This window comes from Prinia subflava (assembly GCF_021018805.1).
Source record: "Prinia subflava isolate CZ2003 ecotype Zambia chromosome W unlocalized genomic scaffold, Cam_Psub_1.2 scaffold_22_NEW, whole genome shotgun sequence".
In the NCBI taxonomy this organism is placed as follows: domain Eukaryota; kingdom Metazoa; phylum Chordata; class Aves; order Passeriformes; family Cisticolidae; genus Prinia; species Prinia subflava.
Genome location: NW_026960606.1, coordinates 5,994,933 through 6,019,089, shown reverse-complemented (window position 1 = coordinate 6,019,089; position 24,157 = coordinate 5,994,933). Strand labels below are relative to the sequence as shown.

Below are 24,157 nucleotides of genomic sequence, written 5' to 3'. Positions count from 1 at the left end.
AGATGTCTTCACAATGTTACCCTTTTTTAACTGCTCTTCCACTAGCTCCTCAAGCGCCTTCAATTTTTGTCTACTGGGTGGCCACTGTTCTACCCAGACTGGTGTATCTGTTTTCCAATCCAGATTTTGAGTATGGGGCTTCTCAGTGACCACTGCCCAAAAATCCTGTGGAGAGTCTGGAATGTCAATTGTGACTCCCCACTGGGCCATCAGGTCTCTCCCCAACAAGGGCTCTGGATAATCTAAAACAAAAGCATGTAGATTTGCCAATTGTCCGTTTGGCCCCTCGATTTGGATGACGGTCTTAGATTGTCTTGCCAATTGCATGCCCCCTATACCTTGAACGGGACCGGCCACGTTTTGTAAAGCCCAATGTGATGGCCAATCCTGTGCTGGGATTATCTTGCAGTCTGTCCCCGTCTCTAAAAGCATCTTAATGCATTTTGACTCCCCACTCCCTCTGACATTACACCAGATTTTGGGTTTGTCTTTCCCCATAGCTTGGACCCAGGCAACTGTGGGCCCCTGTTTTTCGGTGTCTTCAGGTGGATTCGGAGCGGGGATAGCTTGTGCTATGATTTGTCCTTTGGGAAGAAACAGAAGTGGGTGGAAACAGTGCAGCCAGAGAACAAGTTGCCCAGGACCTGATGTTACCATCCCTGGAGCAATTTCAATCTCTTGTGGTGTGTGTTTGGTGTCCCCAGTGATGATGTACTTACAGCCAATTTGGTGCCAAGTACCCTGTTGTTGCCAATCAACCGAGGCAAAATGCCGCTCAGTGTCATTCAGGTGTAGTGGTTCCATCAGCTGCAACCTGAAAGGCTCATTGACAGAAGTGGTGGTTAGAATAGGTTTGCTTAAGTCATAGCAAAGGTTATTTGGTGTCACGTCCAGTGGTGGACCAGCAGAAGTGGTCTTTGAAGCATCTGCTTCACTTAGAGAAATTGGGATGTTATCGCGCACTTGGTCTTTTTCGCTTCCCTCATTCCCTTGGACTGCTCTTTTTGTGTCTGCGTGCCTGGCAGGCCGGTGCTCCCCATTTAGTTTCTTTTGTTGTTGACCCCCTGGGAGCTTTTGCAGTTCTTTTCCCCCGCTATTTTTTAATTCATTGAATTGCTTTTTTAACAGGCACTGGTTAGCCCAGTGCCCAAGGTCCTTACACAGCAGGCATGGTTTTGTGGGGTCAACCATTGCAGGTCTTGGCTGCTGCCCAGTGTGCCACTGTGCTCATGGAACGAGTGCTGGGCTGAAAACGGCGACCCTCTGTGGTGGTCTAGGCAGCTGCTTTGTTCTGGTGTCGAGCTACACCCATCAGAGGCACTTTCCTGTTACAAACTAGAAGCATGTCTTTTAGTGTAGGGGGGGTTCTAAAGGTAAGCTTAAAATTGCAGCTTTACACTGTTCATTACCATTAGCAAATGCCATTTCCTCTAAAACGTCTTCCCTTGCATTCTCTTTTTTAACTTGGATTTCAATAGCTCTAGTCTATATCTTTTTCTGTATTTCTCTCTTCAGGATTCTGTAAACTAACCAAATTGCTAGAAATATGATTAGTAAAATTATCAAACTTTGCAGGATAGACTTTATCCATGAACTCACGTTCCATCCTAATCCTTTGAAGATTTTGTCTAACCAGATGGTAGCTAAATCTTTTCGTCCTTCTTGTGCCTCATGCTCTATTTGTTTCAACTGGCTGATATCATGTTCTACATCTGCAGTTACATTTTGGATGTGGATGCAGCAATGCTCAATTTGTCCTTTTAGATACCCACACACTCCATGTTCTTTCAGGAGTAACATATCTAAAGCAAATCAATTTTGTAAGGTCATTTTGGTGGTGGCTTGCAATTGCATGTTGAGTTCTTTAAATCCTTCTCATGTGATTCTTGCTAATCTGTCTACCTGACCAGTAAGTCTATATAACATTTCTCTATTTCCTTAATTTGCAACTGGACCAAACAACGACTCTTGGGCCTGTGGTGGTGTGGAATTAAGTTCATAATAAGTTTATTAGTTTTGTACAGGTTGATTGTACAATGGTATGTTCCTTGTACCCCATTTTCCCCTGTTGGTATCATCCTGGAATTCTCTAAGTCATATAACTCTTCAGTTATTTGTCAGTCTTTCCTCATGGTCTGTGTAAACCCCTCCCTGTTGTCCCTGATTGGTTTCTGTAATGTCACCCCATGTTCGTACCACCTCTTTGGTTGAAGCCCATTGGTTGTAACCTCCTTACCACGCCCCACATCACTGCTGTATAAAACATCATGTCTTGAGAGCCTAGGGGGCGGAGTCTGAGGATCTGGCAGGTGGTAAGGAGGTCCCCTGTGACCCCCAAATAAATCTGTCATTTTACTGGACTGGCTCCTCCCTTCTTCTTCTCCATCATTGTCAGCGCTTCTCCACCACCTCACACAGCCTCTCGGAGACAAGAACTCACAGGGATCAGCCGGCTTGCGTGACTCGCCTGGCTGTACCTTTTAGCTTGCCGAGGAGCCTGAGCTAGCCTGGGCAGGCAGAGAGACTAAGTTCTCTAAAGGCACCGCAACATGGGCCCACCTGAGTTTTTCTTCACTAGAGGGTTCCTGCCAGGTGTCATCTGGTTTCTTATCATCTGGGGCATCTCGTTTTGCTCTTATCTGCAGGGGCTCACGGCTCCCATTAAATGGGGACCTCTTCCAAATTGGACATAAAGTGGGAAGGCCCAGAGTAATTTTTTTTACTTCCCCGTCTACAGGCAAGTGTGTTGTCCATGTGCCATCACCTATTGCCTGTTGGAGTCCATGTTTCCATGGATCCTCCACAGAGAGTGAGAAGTGCAGGGATTGAATTAAAACCTTTAGAAAAATTAGAATATATAAAGCCACACACACATAAAGTAGAAATCTAAGCCTCAGTTTTAAGCTTCACATGCCCTAAGTGCCTAGTTGTTAGTGTAGAAGTACAGAGCTTCAGGCCTAGTGATAGAGTTTAGACACAACAAAAATAGAGTACTGTTTATAATTTTTGGTATGAATTTTGTGCAAATAAGATAAAGTTTTTTACGTATGTTAAGATAGAGTTTTTCACATAACAAGATAGAATTTTTATGCACAATAAGATAGAACTTTTACACTAGTAAGATAGAGTTTTTGCACTGATAGATATGCTATATGCGTAGGTTTTTGATGCTGCTTTTCATAGTTTTTCGTAGTTTTACGAACTTAGAAAATTGCACCTAGATTGGGTAGTGTGTAGATAAAGATATGAATATGCATTTGTAACTTATGGATAAAAAGCCTCTGTGTTGGAAGTGAAGGTATTGATTGATCAATCCGCTCTATCGATCCAACCTCCACCTTCTGCAGCCTGAGGAAGGAGCCCTGCCAGGGAGCTGAAATGGGATTCTAAAGGTACCATCTATTGTGGTCTTTGTCGCTTGTGATCAGGGCCCTGGGGTCCCGTCCCTTCCCTTTCCCCCTGTGGCACTTGCCCCGGAACTCTGTTCGGGGCTGCCAGGGACTCTGCGTGGGATTCGGGACCTTGGGACCCCCTTCCTGTCACTGCGATCCCGCGGCCGGGAACTCTGTCTGGTTCGGGATCCCTCACTGCCATCGTGACCCTACGGCTGGGGACTCTGTGCGGGTTCTGAATCTAGGGACCTTTCCTGTCCCTGCGATCCCCTCGGCCGGGACCCATGTCTGGGATTTGTGATCTCGTGATCCCTTTCTGTTATTGAGACCCCACGGCCAGAAACCCTGCTTGGGGTCAGGAGCTGAAGGTTGTTTTATCCTAAGGCTGGAATGTTATGTTTAATTCCATGTTAAGACTACTGTTTATTCTGGAATTTTATTTCTAAGTCATATACTTTATACTCATAACCGATTGTGACATTGTAAGACCGCTCATTTAGGACTCTTGCACCTTCAGATACATGCTTTCATATAATAAACAATTCTGTTTATGACCTTAAAATGTTCTTAGACCTTTAAGACCTATAACCCGTAGAAACGGTCTCGGCAAAATTGCCCATACAAATAGCCCCAGACTTCGAACTGTACTCCTGCTACATCCTACTACAAACTTGGAATCTATTTTGCCTTGTTTATGTCTGATCTTCCTGCAAGCACAACCGATTCGTAAGGCTACTGCCAATGGTGACCACTGTTTTATCTCTAGATCATCAGAAGGGCAATCATAAGTTTTATTACATGCTCACAAATTTACTTTATTTGCTTCCTTCCTCCTACTAGTATCAGTACACATTACCGTGGGATCTGTATCATCCTCAGAGCCTTTTCATTTAATGCACCAAGAAGTGCTTGCCATATATTGGAATTTCTGGAGTATACTCATAGACCATGCACTGTCCCAGGGTTCCAATCCTTTCCAATCCTTTTCTTCACATTTCCACACCACAATGCTCTCTGTAGCGTTGTCCCTGATCTTTTGATAACGTGGCAACCAGCATTCCCATTTTGCAAGGTCTTGGTCTTTAACCCACCACTCTATGATTTGTCCCAATTTGCCATTACTGAGTGCAGTCTGATTTTCTCATGGGTTGCATATAGGCTCTCTCTGTTATATTCCAGTACTCTTTGACCACCACCCTTGACTCTGGTACTTGTTTACATTTAACTGTTTTGTTCCCTCCTATTTCAGGTAATTTTGACGTTATTATTCCCCAGCTCACTGTGTTGCCCGATCCGAAGAAAACACAAACAACCGAAGTCGTTTATGCGGTGCTTTATTGAGGGCCCTGGGAGCCGAGGACTAGCGTCCAAAATCAGAGCCCCATCTTACAGAAATTTTACAGGGTTTTTATATGTTTCTTTACATGATTTCTTCATAGTTACAAGATCTTACTTAATTCTATCGCCTGGTACTATTATCTTCTTGACATTTAGGTTCCTGCCAAAAGGTACATTCCTTAGATAAGTGATTATTTCTTAGCTACACTGCTTACATTACAAATTTCACTATGATAGTTCATCTGCAGGTTATATGCGGCCTACCAAGCCTTAGCATGACTACGACTAATGTTAACTATAAGGTTCTCTACTAGCTAAATACGGGTTATTTTAAATCAAATGGCAACAACTGGGTCCCCTGCTGCCTTTGGTATTGGCAGACAGGCTGTTATTCTACTGGTATTTTGCATTTTGGCAAAGTCTCTGACCAACCCAGTCATTACATTCTCAGTCCGAACTGCATTAGAGACTTCTATTACTTGTGTATTTGCTTGTACCTCTCTCTTCATTCTAGAATGAAGAGTGGTTAGTTGACCCTTCTGTATTCCATATCCCAAAGTAACAGCAATCCCTACTGGTGACATTAGTATCCATGAAAGAAATATTACTCACAAGAGGAGCATGAGCACAATTACCGATACCATTTAAACAGTTACAGAAGTTTTAGCCTCAGCTTCATTGGTCCCATAGCTTTTACAGCCCACGACTGTAAGTCCACAAAGGACTTTCTTCACTCGCGTGTAATGTATCCAGGGTTCCACTCCAGCCATTCTGACTGCTGTAAAGGTGGTTAGCAGTATCTGATAGGGACCAGTCCACCTTTCTTTCAGTGGTTCTTCGTTCCAGGTTCTAATGTACACCTCATCTCCTGGTTCGATATCATGGACTGGATTCTCAAGAATCAGCGGTCTATTCCACACGAGGACACTTCGGAGCCGAACTAAAGTTTTCCCAAGAGGTAGAACATAATTATACACGTCCTGTTTTCCCCTGATGTGTACATTCGGATTAGGATCAGGAGATTCATATGGTTTCCCATACAATATCTCATAAGGACTAGCTGACATCCCACTCCTAGGCTTTATCCGAATTCTCAGCAATGCTATCGGTAAAGCCTGTGGCCACTGCAGTTTGGCTTCCTGGCATATTTTACTGATCTGCCCCTTCAGTGTCTGGTTCATTCTCTCTACTTGCCCACTTGACTGGGGTCTCCATGGTGTGTGGAGGTCCCAAGATATTCCCAGTAACTTGCTCACCCCTTGTACCACTGTGGCTATGAAGTGTGGGCCTCTATCTGATGATATCCCTAGGGGCACCACAAACCTGGGAATGATCTTCTGTAATAACAACTGTTTCTTTTGCTTGGTTTGTGCGACAGGGAAGGGCTTCTGGCCATCCAGAAAATGTGTCAACCCCTACTAACAGGTATTTGTATCCCCGAATTCTTGGTAGTTCTGCAAAATCTACCTGCCAATAGTCTCCTGGTTCTATTCCCATCCGAATTCTGCCTAATTGTGCCTGTCGTCTAGCTACCGGGTTGTTTTTCAGGCAGATTTCACATTTAGACATTACTGACTTGGCCATTGTTTGCATCTGTACTGAGATTAGGTATTGTCTTAACCACTTTACCAACGCATCTTCACCCCAGTGACACTCATTATGTTTTACCTGTAAAACTTCTCTCATTACCAAAGGAGGTACCACTATTTGCCCTTGTGCGGTTACATACCACCCTTCTGCATTCTTCTGTGCCTTCAGCAGTTGCGCTAGTTTGTCATCTTCTATTGTGCATTTTGGCTTAGGAGGCAAATTAAATTGGGAGATATTAAGTCTTGACGGTATCAATGCCATTGTTTTCTGCACCTCTCGCGCTACCTGACGGGCTGCCCAATCTGCTCTTAGATTTCCCTCAATGATTTTGGACTTGCCTGATTGATGTGCTTTGCAGTGCATAATTGCTACTTGTTCAGGTTTTTGTACTGCATCTATCAGTTGCAGGACTGCAACTTGATGTTTAATATGTGTACCTTGGAAGGACAGCAGTCCCCTTTCTTTCTACAGAGCTCCATGTACATGCACTATTTCAAAGGCAAATTTCGAGTCAGTCCATATGTTTACCATTTTCCCCTAACTCAGTTCTAGTGCCCTGGTCAATGGAACCATTTCTGCCCTCTGGGCAGATGTATTTGGTGGTAATGCTTTTGCCTCCACTACTGCATCAATTGTGGTTACCACATATCCCACATATCTGGTTCCGTTCTTTGTAAAGCTACTTCCATCTGTAAAGAGTTCCAACTCCGGTTGCTCTAGGGGGATGTCCTTCAGGTCTGCTCTTGCTGAATCCGTGTACTCGATTACTTCTACAAAGTCATGTTCTAGTAGACCTTCCTGTCCTGGTTTGAAAGCAAAGCCAGTGAAAGACTCTAAGTCAGAAATACAATTTAATAGGAGAGAGAAGAAAAAAAAAGTAAAATAAAATAAAGCAATAGCACAAAAAACACTGAGAGTCAGAATACAACCTGACACCCTGTTAGTTAGGGTGGTGGTAGCCGTCCAGATGAAGCGGTCTTGTTGAAGCAGTGATTTTGTGGAAAGGTCTGGTAGCTCTTGTCCTCTGGGAATCCAGTGGGTAAGGCCTTGATGGCCCATTAACAGAAGACAGTCCAGTGGGGGGGGGCAAGGGAAATGCTGTCCCACCTAGTTTTAGCAGCTTATTAAGATGGTGGTAAAATACATACTTTGGGCACATATTACATTGTAACCTAGGACATAATCCACCCCTTATTCTATTATCATCTACATCCTACCTGAATCAATACATTCTTACAGATACATATATATATATCCAGAATGAAACCTTACACACAGTTCTCACTCAAAAGTAGGTCTCTTTGTGGTACACAACTGGTTTCTCTATCTTTCTGCATTACCCACCAAGTGTAACCAGGTCCTTGAGCAAAAACACTCCCACAGGTGGGTCTGCCTTTGCCTGAGGTGGGGTTTATCCAAACAGTCTTTCCTAAAATACCTTTCATGTTTACCACAGGGACTTTATCTCCATCCACCGTGTGCAAGGGTTCAGACTTGGCAGGACCAGCTCGGTTGATGGAGCCTTGGGCGTTGACCATCCAGTTGGCTTTTGCTAAGTTCATTTCCCAATTCTTGAAGGTCCCCCCACCAAGTGCCTTCAGGGTAGTCTTGAGTAGTCTACTGCACCGTTCAACTTTCCTGGCAGCTGGTGCATGATAAGGGATGTGATATATCGATTCAATGGCATGTTCTCTGGCCCAGGTGTTTATAAGGCTGTGCTTGAAATGGGTCCCATTGTCTGACTCAATTCCCTCAGGGGTGCCATGTCTCCACAGGACCTGCTTTTCCAGGCCCAGGATGGTGTTCTGGGCAGTAGTGTGAGGCACAGGGTAGGTCTTCAACCATCCAGTGGTTGCTTCTACCATGGTCAAGATGTAGAGCTTGCCTTGGCGGGTTTGGGGAAGGGTGATGTAGTCAATTTTCCAGGCTTCTCCGTACTTGTACTTCAGCCATCGTCCACCATACCACAGAGGCTTCACTCGCTTGGCCTGTTTGATTGCAGCGCATGTTTCACAGTTGCGCATGACCTGTGAGATGTTGTCCATAGTAAGGTCCACCCCTCGGTCACGGGCTCATCGGTATGTTGTATCTCTTCCCTGATGACCAGAAGCATCATGGGCCCAACGAGCTAGGAATAATTCTCCCTTTTGCTGCCAGTCTAGATCCACCTGTGATACTTTCACCTTGGCTGCTTTGTCCACTTGGTCATTGTTGCGATGCTCTTCATTAGCCTGACTCTTGGGTACGTGTGCATCCACGTGTCGAACCTTCACGGTCAGCTTCTCTACTCAGGTGGCAATGTCTTGCCAAATCTGGGCAGCCCAGATGGGTTTTCCTCTGCGCTGCCAGTTGGCCTTTGTCCAATGGTTCAGCCATCCCCACAGGGCATTAGCTACCATCCACGAGTCAGTGTAGATATAGAGACTCGGCCACTTCTCTCATTTGGCAATATCCAAAGCCAGCTGGATAGCTTTAAGTTCTGCAACCTGACTAGATCCACCTTGTCCCTCAGTAGCTTGCGCAACTCGTCATATGGGGCTCCATACTGCAACTTTCCATTTCTGATTAGCGCCTACAATTCGGCAGGAACCATCAGTGAAGAGAGCATATCGTCTTTCAGTCTCCGGTAGCTCATTATATGGTGGGGCTTCCTCAGCACGTGTCACTTGCTCCTCTTCTTCTTCTTCAGAAGATAATCCAAAAGTCTCACCTTCAGGCCAGTTTGTTATAAATTCCAGAATCCCAGGGTGATTTGGGTTTCTTATATGGGAGCACTGTGTAATGAGGGCAATCCATTTGCTCCATGTGGTGTCAGTGGGGTGGTTGGTAGAGAGAACCTTTCCTTTGAACATCCACTCCAGCATCGGTAGTTGGTGTGCCAGGAGCAGCTGCATTTCAGTGCCAGTTACTTCTGAGGCCGCTTGAACTCCTTCATAGGCTGCCAAGATTTCCTTCTCTGTTGGAGTGTAGTTGGCTTCAGATCCTCCATACCTTTGACTCCAGAATCCCATTGGTCAACCCCAAGTCTCACCAAGCACCTTCTGCCAAAGGCTCCAGGACAGGCCATGGTTCCTGGCTGCAGAGTAGAGCACATTCTTTACCTCTGGTCCTGTCCTGACTGGGCCAAGGGCTACCACATGAGCGATCTCTTCTTTGATCTGGGCAAAGGCTTGTTGCTGTTCAGTGCCCCAGTGGAAATGGTTCTTCTTGTGGGTTACCAGATAGAGAGGGCTCACAATCTGGCTGTACTCGGGAATGTGCATTTTCCAGAAGCCTATGGCACCTAGGAAAGCTTGTGTTTCCTTCTTGTTGGTAGGTGGAGACATGGTGGTGATCTTGTTGATTACCTCTGTTGGGATTTGGCGACGTCCATCTTGCCACTTTACTCCCAGGAACTGGATCTCTTGAGCCTATCCCTAAAACTTACTTCGCTTAATGGCAAAACCAGCCTTCAGCAGAATATGGATAATGTTCTCTCCTTTCTCGAAGACTTCCCCTGCTGTGTTCCCCCATATGATGATGTCATCAATATACTGTAGATGTTCGGGAGCCTCACCCTTTTTCAGTGCAGCCTGGATCAGTCCATGGCAGATGGTGGGGCTGTGCTTCCACCCCTGGGGCAGTCGGTTCCAGGTGTACTGCACGCCTCTCCAGGTGAAGGCAAACTGAGGCCTGCATTCTGCTGCCAAAGGAATGGAGAAGGTGGCATTGGCAATATTGATGGTCGCATACCACTTTGCCGCTTTGAATTCCAGCTTGTACTGAAGCTCCAGCATGTCTGGCATGGCAGCGCTCAGTGATGGTGTGACTACATTCAGACCACGGTAATCCACCGTCAGTCTCCATTCTCCACTGGACTTACGCACTGGCCATATAGGGCTGTTGAAAGGTGAATGAGCCTTGCTGACCACCCCTTTGTTAGCGTAGGAAAACATATAACTACACGAAGGCGATCATATGCGGTTCTTTATTCAAGCGCGCGGGACACAGGGGTGATGATACACCCAAATCTGGTGTCCAAGGAATACAGAGTCGATTTGTGATTTTTATAGTTTAAATTATACACATGTTAACTAACCCCCACCCCAGATACTGATTATCTTATTCTTTAGTTACTATCTTAAATCCTACCTACGCTTCTACCCTGATCTACACTTGATTTGGTTAAAACAATGCTTTTTAATTATCTCCTGAGTTGCAGTCACACTTGATTCGGTCATTACAAGAGCATGGAGCTGATTGCAGAAGCTGACGCTCGTTCTTAAGCTGAGTTGCGTCAAGTTCTGGTTGTACGTTCCCTACTTTCTCCCCCCACACATACCTCAACTTAACCCCGTGGTTAATTTATACAGAAATAATATTTTTTAACCTTCTACTAACATTCTCCCCTTTGAAAGTATTTTCACTCTAATATACTAAGTGTAAATGCTTTTACTTAATACAGTCTATTAAGCTTCAGAGTTTATACTGGATGTTCATCTTCAAATCTTCTGTTGTCATAGGCTTTGTCCGGGATGTTGTTGCGGATTGAAGGTGCTGGATTCTGTGCCAATGCTTTCATTATGGTCCTGTTCTAAGATGCCTTTTTCTGTATCTCTCTCTTCAGGATTCTGTAAACTAAATTACTAAAAATATAATTAGTAAAATTATCAGATTTTCAAGGATAGACTTTATCTATGAACTCACATTCTATCTTAATCTTTTAAAGATTTTACTTAACCAGCTAGTAGCTAAATCTTTTTGTTCTTTTTGTGCCTCATGCTCTATTTGTTTTAACTGACTGATGTCATGTTCTACATCTGCAGTTACATTTGGGATGTGGATGCAGCAATGGTCAATTTGTCTCTTTAAATATCTACACACTCTGTGTTTTTTCAAAAGTAACATATCTAAAGCTAAACGATTTTGCAGGGTCATTTTGGTGGTGGCCTGTAATTGCACATTGAGTTCTTTAAATCTCTCTCGTGTGATTCTTGCTAATCTGTCTACCTGACCTGTTATCTTATATAGCATTTCTTTATTTTGATAATTTGCAATGGGACTAAACAAGGATTCTAAGGCTTACTTAATCTTTACTCTACTAGAGGGTTCTTTCTAAGTGTCATCTGGGTTCTTGTCTTCTGAGACATCTCGTTTTGCTTTTATTTGTAAGGGTTTACTGCTCTTGTTAAATGGGGATTTCTTCTAAATTGGACATAAAGTGGGAAGGCTTAGGGTGATTTTTCTTACCTCCCCGTCTATAGGCAAGTGTGTTGTCTATGTGCTATCACTCATTGCCCATACAAACGGTCCTGGACTTCGAATTTTACTCCTGCTACATCTTACTGTAATCTTGGAATCTATTTCGCCTTGTTTGTGTTTAATTTTCCTGCAGGCACAACCAATTCGTAAGGCTACTGCCAATGGTGACTACTGTTTTATTTCTAGATTATCAGAGGTGCAATCATAAATTTTATTACATACTTACTAACTTACCTTATTTGCTTCTTTCTGACTGCTAGTACCAGTACTCGTCACTGTGGGATCTGTCTCATTTTCAGAGCCTTTCCATTTAATGCACCAAGAAGTGCTTTCCATATATTGGAATTTCTGGAGGATGCTCATAGACCATGCACTGTCTAAAGGTTCTAGTCTTTTCTAATTTTTTTCTTCACATTTCCACACCACAACACTCTCTGTAGCATTGTCTCTGATCTTTTGATAGTGTAGAAACTAACATTGCCATTTTGCAAGGTCTTGGTTTTTAACCCACTACTCTATGATTTGTCTTAATTTGCTATTACTAAGAATGCACTCTGACTTTCTCATGGGTTGCATATAGGAATTTTCTGTTATCTTCTAGTATTCTCTGACTACTACTCTTGACTCTGGTACTTGTTTACAGTTAATTGTTTTGTTCTCTCTTATTTCAGGTAATTTTGACGTTATTATCCCCTAGCTTACTGGGTCCCCTGCTGCCTTTGGTATTGGCAGACAGGCCGTTATTTTGCTGGTATTGTGCATTTTGGCAGTCTCTGACTAATCTAATTATTACATTCTCAGCCCGAATTTCATTAGAAATTTCTATTACTTGTGTTTTTGCCTGTATCTCTCTCTTCATTCTAGAATGAAGAGTTGTTAGTTGACCCTTCTGTATTCTATATCTCAAAGTAACAGCAATCTCTACTGGTGACATTAGTATCTATGAAATTAACATTACCTACAAGAAGAGCATGAGCACAGTTACTAATAATATTTGAACAGTTACAGATGTTTCAGCTTCAGCTTTGTTGGTCTAAAAGTTTCTATAGCCCACGATTGGACTCCACGAGGGACCTTCTTCACACGCATGTAGTGTATCTAGGGTTCTACTCTAGCTACTTTGACTGCTGTAAAGGTGGTTAGCAGTACCTGATGGGGACTAGTCTACTTCTTTTTTAGTGGTTCTTCGTTCTAGGTTTTGACGTATACTTCATCTCCTGGTTCGATGTTGTGGACTGGATTCTCCAGGGCCAGTGCTTTGTTCTACACGAGAACACTTCGAAGCCGAGCTAGAGTTTTCCCGAGGGACAGAACATAATTATACACATCTTGTTTCCTTGTGACATGAACATTTGGATTGGGGTTAGGAGATTCATATGGTTCCTTTACAATATTTCATAAGGACTAACTGACATCTTACTCCTAGGCTTTATCTGAACCCTCAGCAATGCGATCGGCAAAGCCTGTGGCCACTGCAGTTTGGCTTCTTGGCATATTTTATTGATCTGCCCCTTCAGTGTCTGGTTCATTCTCTCTACTTGCCCACTTGACTGGGGTCTCCATGGTATGTGGAGGTCCCAAGATATTCCCACTAACTTGCTCACCCCTTGTACCACTGTGGCTATGAAGTGTAGGCCTCTGTCTGATGATATCCCTAGGGGCACCCTAAACCTGGGAATGATCTCCTGTAATAACCACTTAACTGTTTCCTTTGCTTGGTTTGTGCAACAGGGAAAGGCTTCTGGCCATCTAGAAAACGTGTCAACCCTTACTAACAGGTATTTGTATCTCCGAGTTCTTGGCAGTTCTGCAAAATCTACTTGCCAATAGTCTCCTGGTTCTATTCTTATTTGAATTCTGCCTAACTGTGCCTGTCGTCTAGCTACAGGATTGTTTTTCAGACAGATTTTACATTTAGACATTACTGACTTGGCTATTGTTTGCATCTGTACTGAGATTAGGTATTGTCTTAACTATTTTACTAACGCTTCTGCACCCCAGTGACACTCATTATGTTTTACCTGTAAAACTTCTCTCATTACCAAAGGAGGTACCACTATTTGCCCTTGTGCGGTTACATACCACCCTTCTGCATTCTTCTGTGCCTTCAGCAGTTGTGCTAGTCTGTCATCTTCGATTGTATATTTTGGCTTAGGAGGTAAATTAAATTGAGAGATATTAAGTCTTGATGGTATCAACGCCATTGTTTTCTGTACTTCTCGCGCTACTTGACGGGCTGTCTAATCTGTTCTTCGATTTCTTTCACAAATTTTGGAGTTGCCTGATTGATGTGCTTTGCAGTGCATGATTGCTACTTGTTCAGGTTTTTGTACTGCATCTATCAATTGTAGGACTGCATCTTGATGTTTAATATTTGTCCCTTGGGAGGACAGCAGTCCTCTTTCTTTCCATAAAGCTCCGTGTACATGCACTACTCCGAAGGCATATTTGGAGTCAGTCTAGATATTCACTGTCTTCCCTTCACTCAGCTCGAGAGCTCTGGTTAATGCGATTAGTTCTGCCCTTTGTGCAGACGTGTTAGGTGGTAGTGCTTTTGCCTCTATTACTATATCAATTGTAGTTACTGCATATCTCGCGTATTTGGCTCTGTTCTCCATGAAGCAGCTCCCATCTGTAAAGAGTTCTTGCTCTGGTTGCTTTAGGGGGACATCCTTCAGATCTGTTCTTGCTGAATAGGTGTGCTCGATTACTTCTAAACAGTCATGCTCTAATGGACCTTCCTCAGCTGTGGCACCTAGAAATAGAGCTGGATTCAAGAGGTTAGTTGTTTTTAGTGCAACGTCATCCTGCTCAGTCAGGGTTACCTGGAATTTCATCATCCGGCTTGGAGAGAGCCAATGGCCCCCCTTTTGTTCCAGGACTGTAGTTACCATGTGTGGCACATAGACATCTATGTGTCTTCCCATCATGAGCTTCCTGGCTTCCTGTATCAGCAGCATGGTAGCTGCCACTGCCCTCAGACATGAAGGCCATCTGGCACTTACGTTGTCGAGTTGTTTGGAAAAGTAACTCACCGGCCTTTTCTAGCTTCTCAGTCGTTGGGTCAGGACTCCCAGTGTCAGTCGCTGCCTTTCATGCACGTACAGCTGAAAGTCTTTAGACAGATCAGGTAACCCCAAAGCAGGAGCAGTTGTCAGTGCTTCTTTTAACTTCTGGAAGGTCTCTTTCTGTGGTTTGCCCCAGGTGAACGGCTGCGTCTTTTGAGCTTCGTACAAGGGTTTTGCAATCAGTCCATAGTCCATGATCTACAGGCGACACTACCTTGTCATTCTGAAGAAGATCCGCAGCTCATGTAGATTCTGGGGCTCTGGAATAGCACAGATGGCTTGAATACGATTAGTACCCAGTTTTCTCTGCCCTTGTGAGATTTCACATCTCAGGTAAATCACAGTCTGTTGGGCAATTTGTGCTTTTTCTCTGGATACTTTATACTCTCCTATTCTTAATGAATTTAAGATCTTAATGGTTACCTTTATGCAAGTCATTTCTTCCTCTGTTGCAATCAAAATGTCATCTACATACTGGAGTAGTAGATATTGGTCTCTTGGTACCTGTCCTTCTTTGGTCCAGATTTCCAGTTCCTTTGCCAGTTGACTCCTGAATAGGGTGGGGGAGTTCTTGTACCCCATCGGTAATCGAGTCCAGGTGAGCTGGGTCTTTCTTCCATTTTCTGGATGTTCCCACTCAAAGGCAAATAGTTTCCTACTTTCTTGGTCAAGGGGTATGCAGAAGAAGGCATCTTTTAAGTCAATTACAGTAAACCATTTATATATCTCCTTTACAGATGCTAACAATGTATAAGGATTGGCAACCACTGGATGAATGGCTTTGGTTATTTCATTTATGCCTCTTAAATTCTGTACGACTCTATACTCACCATTGGGTTTCTTTACTGGACATATTGGGGTATTGTATTCTGACTCACATTGCTCTAGAATTCAATATTTTAAGAATTTATCAATGGTCTTTGCTATTCCCTGTCGTGCTTCTGGTTTTATAGGGTACTGTTTGATGCGCACAGCCTTTGCTCCTTCTTTTAACTCTACATGCACTGGTTGTGCTAATTTAGATTTTCCAGGTACATCTGTTTCCCAGACAGAGGGAATTACTGCATCTTCTACTTCTTTAGGAATATCAGAAATTGGTTTTTCTTTTATCATCAAAATCCTTCCTGTCTTAGACTCAGGTATTCTCATTACAATTTCACCATTCTCAAAACTAATTACTGCCTTCAATGCTGCCAATAGATAGCTTTTTCCTAATATCCTCTTGTGCTTGGCCCAGAAAAATAAAAGCGAGCTGAACTCTTGCTTGCTCACTGTCTACCTGAAGATCAGTATATCTTCTAGCTGCTTCCTTAAGTCTGTCTAAAAAGGCAGTAGGAGATTCTTTCGTCTCCTGCCAAATTTCATATAACTTAGACCAATTCATACTCTTAAGTATTTCCTGTTGAACACCTACTCAAATCCACTCCTTGTATCTTTTTAGCCTCAGCATATCTACTCCAGATGGGTCATTTGGGTCCCACTCGGGGTCTGCAGTTGGGAAATTATGATCCAGAGTCCCTGTCACCAAACCATTTTGTATGTCCTCCCTAACCCTCTCCCTCGCTGCCCGAAGTACCATGTCCCACTCCGTCTCATCCATCAGTGTCTAATATCACATAGATATCTTCCCAAACAGGATTCTGAGTTTTCATTATCATCCTAACCATGTGAGCTACCTTATCTGGGTTCGCTCTATCTCTTCCAGATGATTGTTTCCATATGACTAAATCAGCAGGTGAAAAGGGTACCTTTACAAAGACAGGTCCATTAGTTCCCACCCCTTGCCTTAGTGGTGCAATAATTGTTCTCTTTTGTTTGCCTGATTTTAATATACCCTTTCCTGCCTTAGGCCACGCCGGGGCCAGTTTTCCTCGTGTTCGGTGAGCTACTGGGGCATCTGACCCATCTTCTTCACTGTCGCTACTTTCCACTCTATCTGCATTCTCCCTTTGCCTTCACACTCAAATCCTGAACTGGCGAATTTGGCAGAGGAGGGTACAGCAGGGCAGAGGGGACGGGAGCTGGAGAAGAAGGTGTAGGTGGGAGGGGAGGGTACCCTTGAGCAGGTGTCAGAGGAGGAATAAATCTTTGAGCAGGTGTTGGCAGGGGGAGAGGATAGCTCTGAGTAGGTGTATGTGGAGAAGGGGGGTTTCCCTGAACAGGCGGAGGAGGAGCAGGCATAGGCAAAGGAAAATAATTTCCTTCAGCAAACAAAGTTGGGGGAGAAATATATTGGGCAGGTGTGAGCAAGGGAGGGGTAAGAGAATCAGAGGGAGTCAGGGTGAGCGGGGTAGAACTCAGTGTAGAGGAGGCTGTGGTGGGTGCAGGGGCCGTGGGTGCCACTAACAAATCCGGGTCCAGAGCGTCACCTCTTCCCCCTAAAGCTTCACTTAAAGCTAAATGTTGCACACAATGTTTATCTTGGATGCAAGCCAGGCACTTATTATTTTCAAGCATCATTGCTTTCAAACCAGACTCTGCTAACCAAACTGGTCTTTCTAGTAAATGAAAAAAAAAAAGATCAATGTACAGGACTTCTGCCAACTTCCCTTCTTGTGTACAATAAAACATAAATTGCAAAATAAGCTTTGATTCCAAAGACCCATTTTTGGGCCAGCTCTGGTTATTAGGCAAAGCATAATTCCGCCAGCTCACATTATGATACTCAATCAGTTTATCTTTCTGTAATTCCTGACTGAAATTCCCCCCTTTCCAATGTGCCAATAAGCAACCCAAAGGAGAAGAACTTGGTCAGGAGGCATTATTGCCACCCAAAACCCCTTTAAGCCCTTTTAACTTCTCCATATTACAGGTACATTAAGACCACCAATGCCGATCCAGCAATGCTTTTGCAGTTGACTGACAGACCAACTGCCTAGGCAAACCCAGGAATTCCTTAGCCCAACCACATGTAGCTTTCACTGTGTCTTATTGGCAAGCAACCAGACCAGACCAGAAAAAAGCACATTACCTCTTTCCAGGGATCGTTGTGAGGTGGCGAGGATCACGGTGCCCATGGATGTTGGGAAGGATGAAGTAGAAAGGCCTTGTAAGTATGATGGTTTAGATTCCGGGAGTATGAGACCAACAAGTGAGATGGAAGTGAGGGCAGGCTTTAGGGTGTGGGGTACAGGGCCATCAGCTAGTGAACAATAGTGTGCCTAGCTGAGGGCCATCTCCCTTGATTAAACAATACCCTTCTGCTTGCCAAAGGTAATGGGACAGTTCTATTGGCTGTATGTAAATGTTGTTATCTTGTATTAGATTGGTTGGTCCAACACAGACTATTCAACTTGGAAAGACATTTATTGTACAGTATTCAGAACCTCCACCTCTTTTTCTCTCTCTTTTCTCTCTCTTCTCTTTTCCCTCTCTTTCCCCCCTCTTTCCCCCCTCTTTTCCCCCTCTTTTCCTGCTCTCCTGGCCTGCTTTAGCTGTGGCTAGCAGCTACAAGCAAGGCCCTCACAATAAACCACGTGCTACCACAACTGCTTTGCTTATAGAGATACTTTGTTGCCGACTCTGCCGTCACCGAGAAGCTCCTACACATGGGGTCCCTGAAAATCACCCGGTGCTGGCTGGAGCAAGAGTGGGTCGCAGGGTCCTAGCTGCACCCACAAGGTCCCATCTGGGTCACCAAAATGTTAGCGTTCGGAAAAACATATAACCACGCAAGGCAGATTATATGTTGGTGCCTTTATTCGCGCGGTGGCCCAAGTCTTATGCCCGAGAATACAAAGTTGCTTGTGATTTTTATACCTTCAAGTTATACATATGTTAATTAACACCCACCCCAAACTACCGACTCCCCTGATCCTGTTTACTGTCACAAAATCATACCTATTCTTCCCCTAAGTTATACTTGATTTTCTTAAGACGATTCCCCCTAATTATCTCCCAGACCCAAGTCACACTTGATTCAGTTAAAACAATAGTATGATGCAAGTTACAGTAAGCTGAAGTTCTGTTCCAAGGCCTGGTTGCCCGGCAGGTTCCAGGCTGTGCATCTTCTACCCGTAGTTAGCCACTTGCCATGTAGAAACCATTTTTAACCCTACACTATCAACATCAGACTCCAGGGGGCTTTTCCTGACTCCTTCCTTTAGGATATTTTGATCTCTGACTTCTTTAGTTTATCGTTACCCAGTAGTACACTCTGAAGGTCAATATTTGAGTCTGACAGCCAAAAAATAAGGAAAATATATAAATATGTCTTTGAATTTCATTTTCCCCCTCCATAATATAGCTACCATTTTGAATCAGCTGCTGAAGATAAACCGGAAATTATATTATTAATTTTAATGGAGAACTTGCTTTTGCTTTCAGTATTTTTCAGTCTCTGAAGACCTTTGCCTTTGAAATAATTAATTATATTAGTGGTATTATGCTGTAGTTAAATGTGACTCCACTAAACTTGTGAAAAAAATACCCAAGACTAAATGAAATAATCAGACTTTTACTCCCTTGGATGATTCTTTAACCACAAATAAATACATTCTATTGGGAATTATTTATTTCACACAACCAGTATTGTCTATTTACAATAGGGATGGTTAAGTATTATTTGAGTTTTTTCCTGCGAACATCAAGGTTAAGTGCAATGTACTGAGATACAACACTAAGAGTGGATATATTGAATCTGAAAGAAAGATTTTGTCAAAAAACAATTTTCTGAAAAACATTGAAGGATGCTTAGGAGGTAAATAGCAAAACATTCCAGAGTATGAATTTTGCATCCAGTAGCTGATACAAAACTAATGAGCATATAATCCAATTTTGCAGCTTTGTCATTGTCTAGGAAGTGTTGCATCGAATGGCAACAGTGACCATCTTGTCCAGGGAGGTGCATCTGGCAGGGAAACAGACAAGACAAGCTTCTGTTTTGTTAAGCTTGAAGATCCATTTTTATTTTCCCCAGGACCAGAGAGGGAGAAGAGGGGGAAGAGGGGGAGGAGGGGCCAGGTTGTGGGGTTTTATTGGGTGTTGTAGGGGCAGAGTTTTAGGGTCTGGGTCAAAGGAGGAGTTAACACAAGGAGAATAAGATTAAATCTAGTGACCTTAAAATGGGAGCACTCACAAGGAAGCATTGAAAGAAAACAAATAAGAAAGTGGAGTCATTAAATACACTGAGACAAATTCATTTTTGCAAGTCCTAAATGACAAAGGAAACACATTAGAGGTGAAATTTTGTTGTGGTGTGGGTTTTTGCTTTGATTTTCCAGGCCAGCTTTCTATTTCATTTGTGTGTTATGATTTAAATTATGCATACCTTTATATGTCAATTCTTTTACTTGTCAGCTGGCCACTCCCTAGAGGTTTCCCCATTGGTCCTCAAACCTTTATCCCTTCCCTAATCTGCTCCTTTCCCAGTTGTCAATCCCCTGTATCCCTGCCCCTGTTTCTAAAACCTTCCCTGCTAATTTCCCCTAGCTTGATATATCATTTGCTATTTTGTATCGTTCCACTCCTTTTGCTATTCCCATTGGATTTAGTTCTGCATTCCCCGCCTTAGACTCCTCTCTGAGTGTACCCTTATTGGTTGTTTGCTTTGTGTCGCCCTTTCTATAAAACCCACGGCCGGGGGCATGCTCCCAGTTCTTGGGGTTCAGCTTTAGGCTTTATTTTTCAGTTGTACCTTTAATAAATCTCCTCAGTTTACCCCAAGACCCGTCTCATCTCTGCTTCATCTCTGCACCCCAGAAATGATCGCTGAGAGCATCAGAGTCCCTGGGCGGGGAGGAGAGAGCTCCCTGGGGGAAGGTGTCACACCCTTTTGCGGCTGACGCACCCTGGGAAACACGACAAACTTTGTTTTCCCCTTTTTCTGTAAAACTAAACTAAGATAAGCTAAAATGGATTTGAAATTGTAAGAGACAGAAACATTTTGCAGAGGGGATGGAAAACTGCTGTGTCTCAATTCAATATTACATTATAATTTGATTTTTAATTATTTCCCTTGAATTCTATGAGCTATATAATGAGGTATGATCTCTGAAAATGCATGATCTAACATCTCTGTTTTCTGGTACTACCAATTCAACCCAACTTACCCTTTTTAATTTCTCTGTTTTCTGAACTAGATGTTAAATTGTGGATGTAATCCAATATTCTGCTAAATTTATTATGCTACTTTAAGGAAGAGATCTTATCTCTCCTAATCATTTATGAATTTGCATTAACAATATCAAAGACAACCAGAAAATTTAGTCAACCAGCTGTCATTATTTCCCAGTTCGGCTTGGAAATTTAAAACAAGAGGTGCAATACATTGTAAAAAAAATATGATATTAAACTGAGAAAATGTTTATCTAAATAATCTTTAGCTAGTGGTAAATATTGCAGCATTTTCAAGCTATGTGATATACATTTATAAAAACAAATGCATTATTATTTGATAAAATCAGATTAATAGAAAAGATTTTTCTAAGGAAGTGTCAGAAAGGTGTTTCAATCCACATCAAAATCCATATTTAAGGGCTGTAAGAAATGATGTTTTGAAAAAACAATATGTGTTTTCTATAAGTGGGAAAGCTAGCAGAATTCTGGAGTGGGAGGAATATATTTATATTGCACATTTCCATGAAAGGCAGAGAAAATAATTTGTCTCCATTATTTGCATTCAGATTCTAAAGGCCATATAATTGTCATGGGTTGGCACTGGCCAGATGCTAATGCACCCATGAATATATGTTTTTTCCTAACAACTACTGTGGGATGTGATCAAGAACAGAGCAGAGCAGGCCCAGAACTTAAAAACAGAAAAAATAACTTTATTAAACTACATAAGAACAGAAGTAGAAAAAAAAAAACAAAACACAAACCTAAACAGACAAAAACAGAAATGAAAACCTCCCAGAATATTTCTTCTCCTCCCCCCATTTTCCACCCCTTACACGTTACCTTCCATAAACCAAAACCCTGGGTTCTAAATCAAACAATCACTACTCAAAAAAACTAATCTTCAATTCAGCAAGGGAGAGAGGAGTCTCACACCACAGACTGCTCCTCAGAAAACACAGGTCCACCCCTTATGTGTTTCCATGTCACCCATGGCACTACCCGGAGAAGTCTGCCAGGGTGACACTCTCTTTTCCATGTCCAGTGCTCTCACCACTGTCCATGGGCCAAAGCTGCATATAGGGCTCTTTTAAGGATGCTTGCATGCCAAGCTCTCCCCATCTTTCCCCTGGGGCTGAGGGTTTCCAGGAACAGAAATCTTCTCTTCTCTGTTCACTCCACTCTTACAGTGGCAGTCACTGCAGCAAAATCCAGCTGGCTGCATCCACCCAAATGCAGTTTATGTTCCAAAGAGACTCAAGTTCAGTCTATGGCTAACATTATGCAAGAAAAGTCTAGCCCAAAAGCCACTCCTCTTCATCACTGCTCATTCTGGGATTCTTTTCATCTTTCTTTGTCATCTCAGTCCCAGGCTGTCTCTCTCTCTTCTTACAAACCACCAGCCACGAGGATCAACGTCTGGGAAAAGTTTCCTTCTGCCTCAGAAAGAGTTAACACTTCTTGGCTCCCGGCAGGGCTGCAGGCTTAGGCACTCGCAGGCTCGGCAACACCCAGCTGGGCACCTTCTCCGGGGGGGGGGAGAAGGGGGCGGGGGGAGAGGGACGGGACAGAAGGCACCTCCACAGTTTTCCACCCCTCCATCCTGGATGAGGCCAGCTCAGCTCCAGTCCCATTCACTCTCTTCCCCCCCCCCCCCCCCCCCCGGGCACCGGCTTTCCTCAGCCCGGCCGCATGGTTCCCCTCCCCCACCCAGCCTTGTAAGCTGGGCAGGAGAGGAAGAGAAGATGTTTCTCTGCTGAAACCGGAACCCAAAAAGAGGAAGTCCCTCTGGGAGTCCTTGCTTTTAACCCCTTGTGTTCTCAGAGGTGTGTCCAACCCCTCAGTGGCTACTCCATGTGCCAGCATAAAACTTGATCACTGATTGGTTTGCCCACAACTTCCTGGAAAATTCACCTCCCCCTCAACTATGACAGTAATGTACAGGTTCCAAGAGCTTTTAATTTGGATATTTCTCTAGAAATATATGGTGCTCATTAAATTGTCTTTAGATTCATTACTATTGAGTCAAGTAATTTAATAGACAAAGTAAGAAGAGATCAGAAATAAGACCTAAAGGTGTAATATCCAGCATTTCATGCCAAGAGATATTTTAGCTATCAATATCACAGGAAAATAGGGGTTTTTAAAGGATTCTGTTTGTGAGTGCTCAGGAGGCTGCATCTATCATGTCAGTGCTGTGCCAACAGTCCATCCACTCAAAACTGATGGAAGCAGACGAATCAGTAGCACCACCTACCACATACAACTGCAGTCAAGCACAGTTTACGTGCAGGCTTATGAATGAAAACTTCCAGATACCAAAGAGAAAAAACTGAAAGAAGGCATGGTAAGACCAGAATTGTGGGACTTCTGTAGTTTTAAAAATTTCTGTGCTGCCTTTTGAACAAAAATCAATGTAATCAGCATTTATAATGCATTTCTAAGGCTGTGTTTATCACTGCATCTGTCCCTGGCAGGCTGTCCACCACCAGCAGCTCCCTTGGGATGAGCACCAATGGCTCTGACGAGTATTTCCAGTCCATGAACCACGTGGAGCAAACGTTCCACAAAATGGAGAATTACCTGCAGCTGAAGCAGCTCTGTGATGTGCTCCTTATCGCTGGCCACCAAAAGATTCCAGCCCACAGGTACAGTTCCCAGGATCCTTTATGCCTGAAATTGCCAAAAAGCTGCCTCAGTTTATGAATACTCTGGTTAGTTATGAATGAAGAGTTGTTGTAATTAGGACTCCAGCTAAGATGGAATAAAATCACATGATCAGCCTTTCATATCTATTATTTTAAACAATGAAATTCAAATGCGAACCACTGGCACTGTCCACCCTCTCTCCTTGCTGCTGTCAAACTATAGCAAGATCAGTGAAGCCCAGATAAGCACGCTGGGACAAAATTAGATTACTAATTACTCTTTTAACTTCACTGCTCACTGCTGCAAGATTTGAATCCTACGCTAATCCTTTCTGTTGTACCCAGAATTTATAACATAATAATGGTGAATTTTCTGCCTGGCATTGAGATGATGAGGTAATTTGCTGTCCTGCTAACACTGCCTCCCCTCCAGGCTGGTTCTCAGCGCAGTTTCTGATTACTTTGCTGTGATGTTCACCAACGATGTGCGGAAAGCAAAGCAGGAGGAGATCAAGATGGAGGAAGTGGATCCTGAGGCGCTGAAGGCTCTGGTGTGCTACACCTACACAGGTAACCCTGTCCCAGTGCTGCTTCCCAGCTTCTCACACTAAAGTTCTTCTTACAGAAACATTCTATATATTTTTGTTCATTAATATATGAATTTTCATACTCTGGGTTGGAAGGGAGTTTAAAAATCACCCATCTCCAACCTTGACACCTTCCACAAGGCCAGGTTTTTCAATGCCCCTTTTTGGGAAAGGGTTTTTCCCTAATTACAATTTTCTCTTTTATTTTTTTTACCATCCAGATCAGATATAAAGCT

At 43.3% G+C, this 24,157-nt stretch overlaps 1 protein-coding gene across 1 annotated transcript in view; it reads left to right on the top strand.

Annotated features, from left to right (window-relative positions):
- The window catches only part of LOC134564898 (kelch-like protein 4), a 65,664-nt gene that overhangs the window by 23,866 nt on the left and 17,641 nt on the right, over window positions 1-24,157 (top strand). Inside the window, 2 exon segments of the mRNA XM_063424183.1 lie at window positions 23,164-23,334; window positions 23,768-23,904. Coding sequence (XP_063280253.1) covers window positions 23,164-23,334; window positions 23,768-23,904 — 308 coding nt within the window.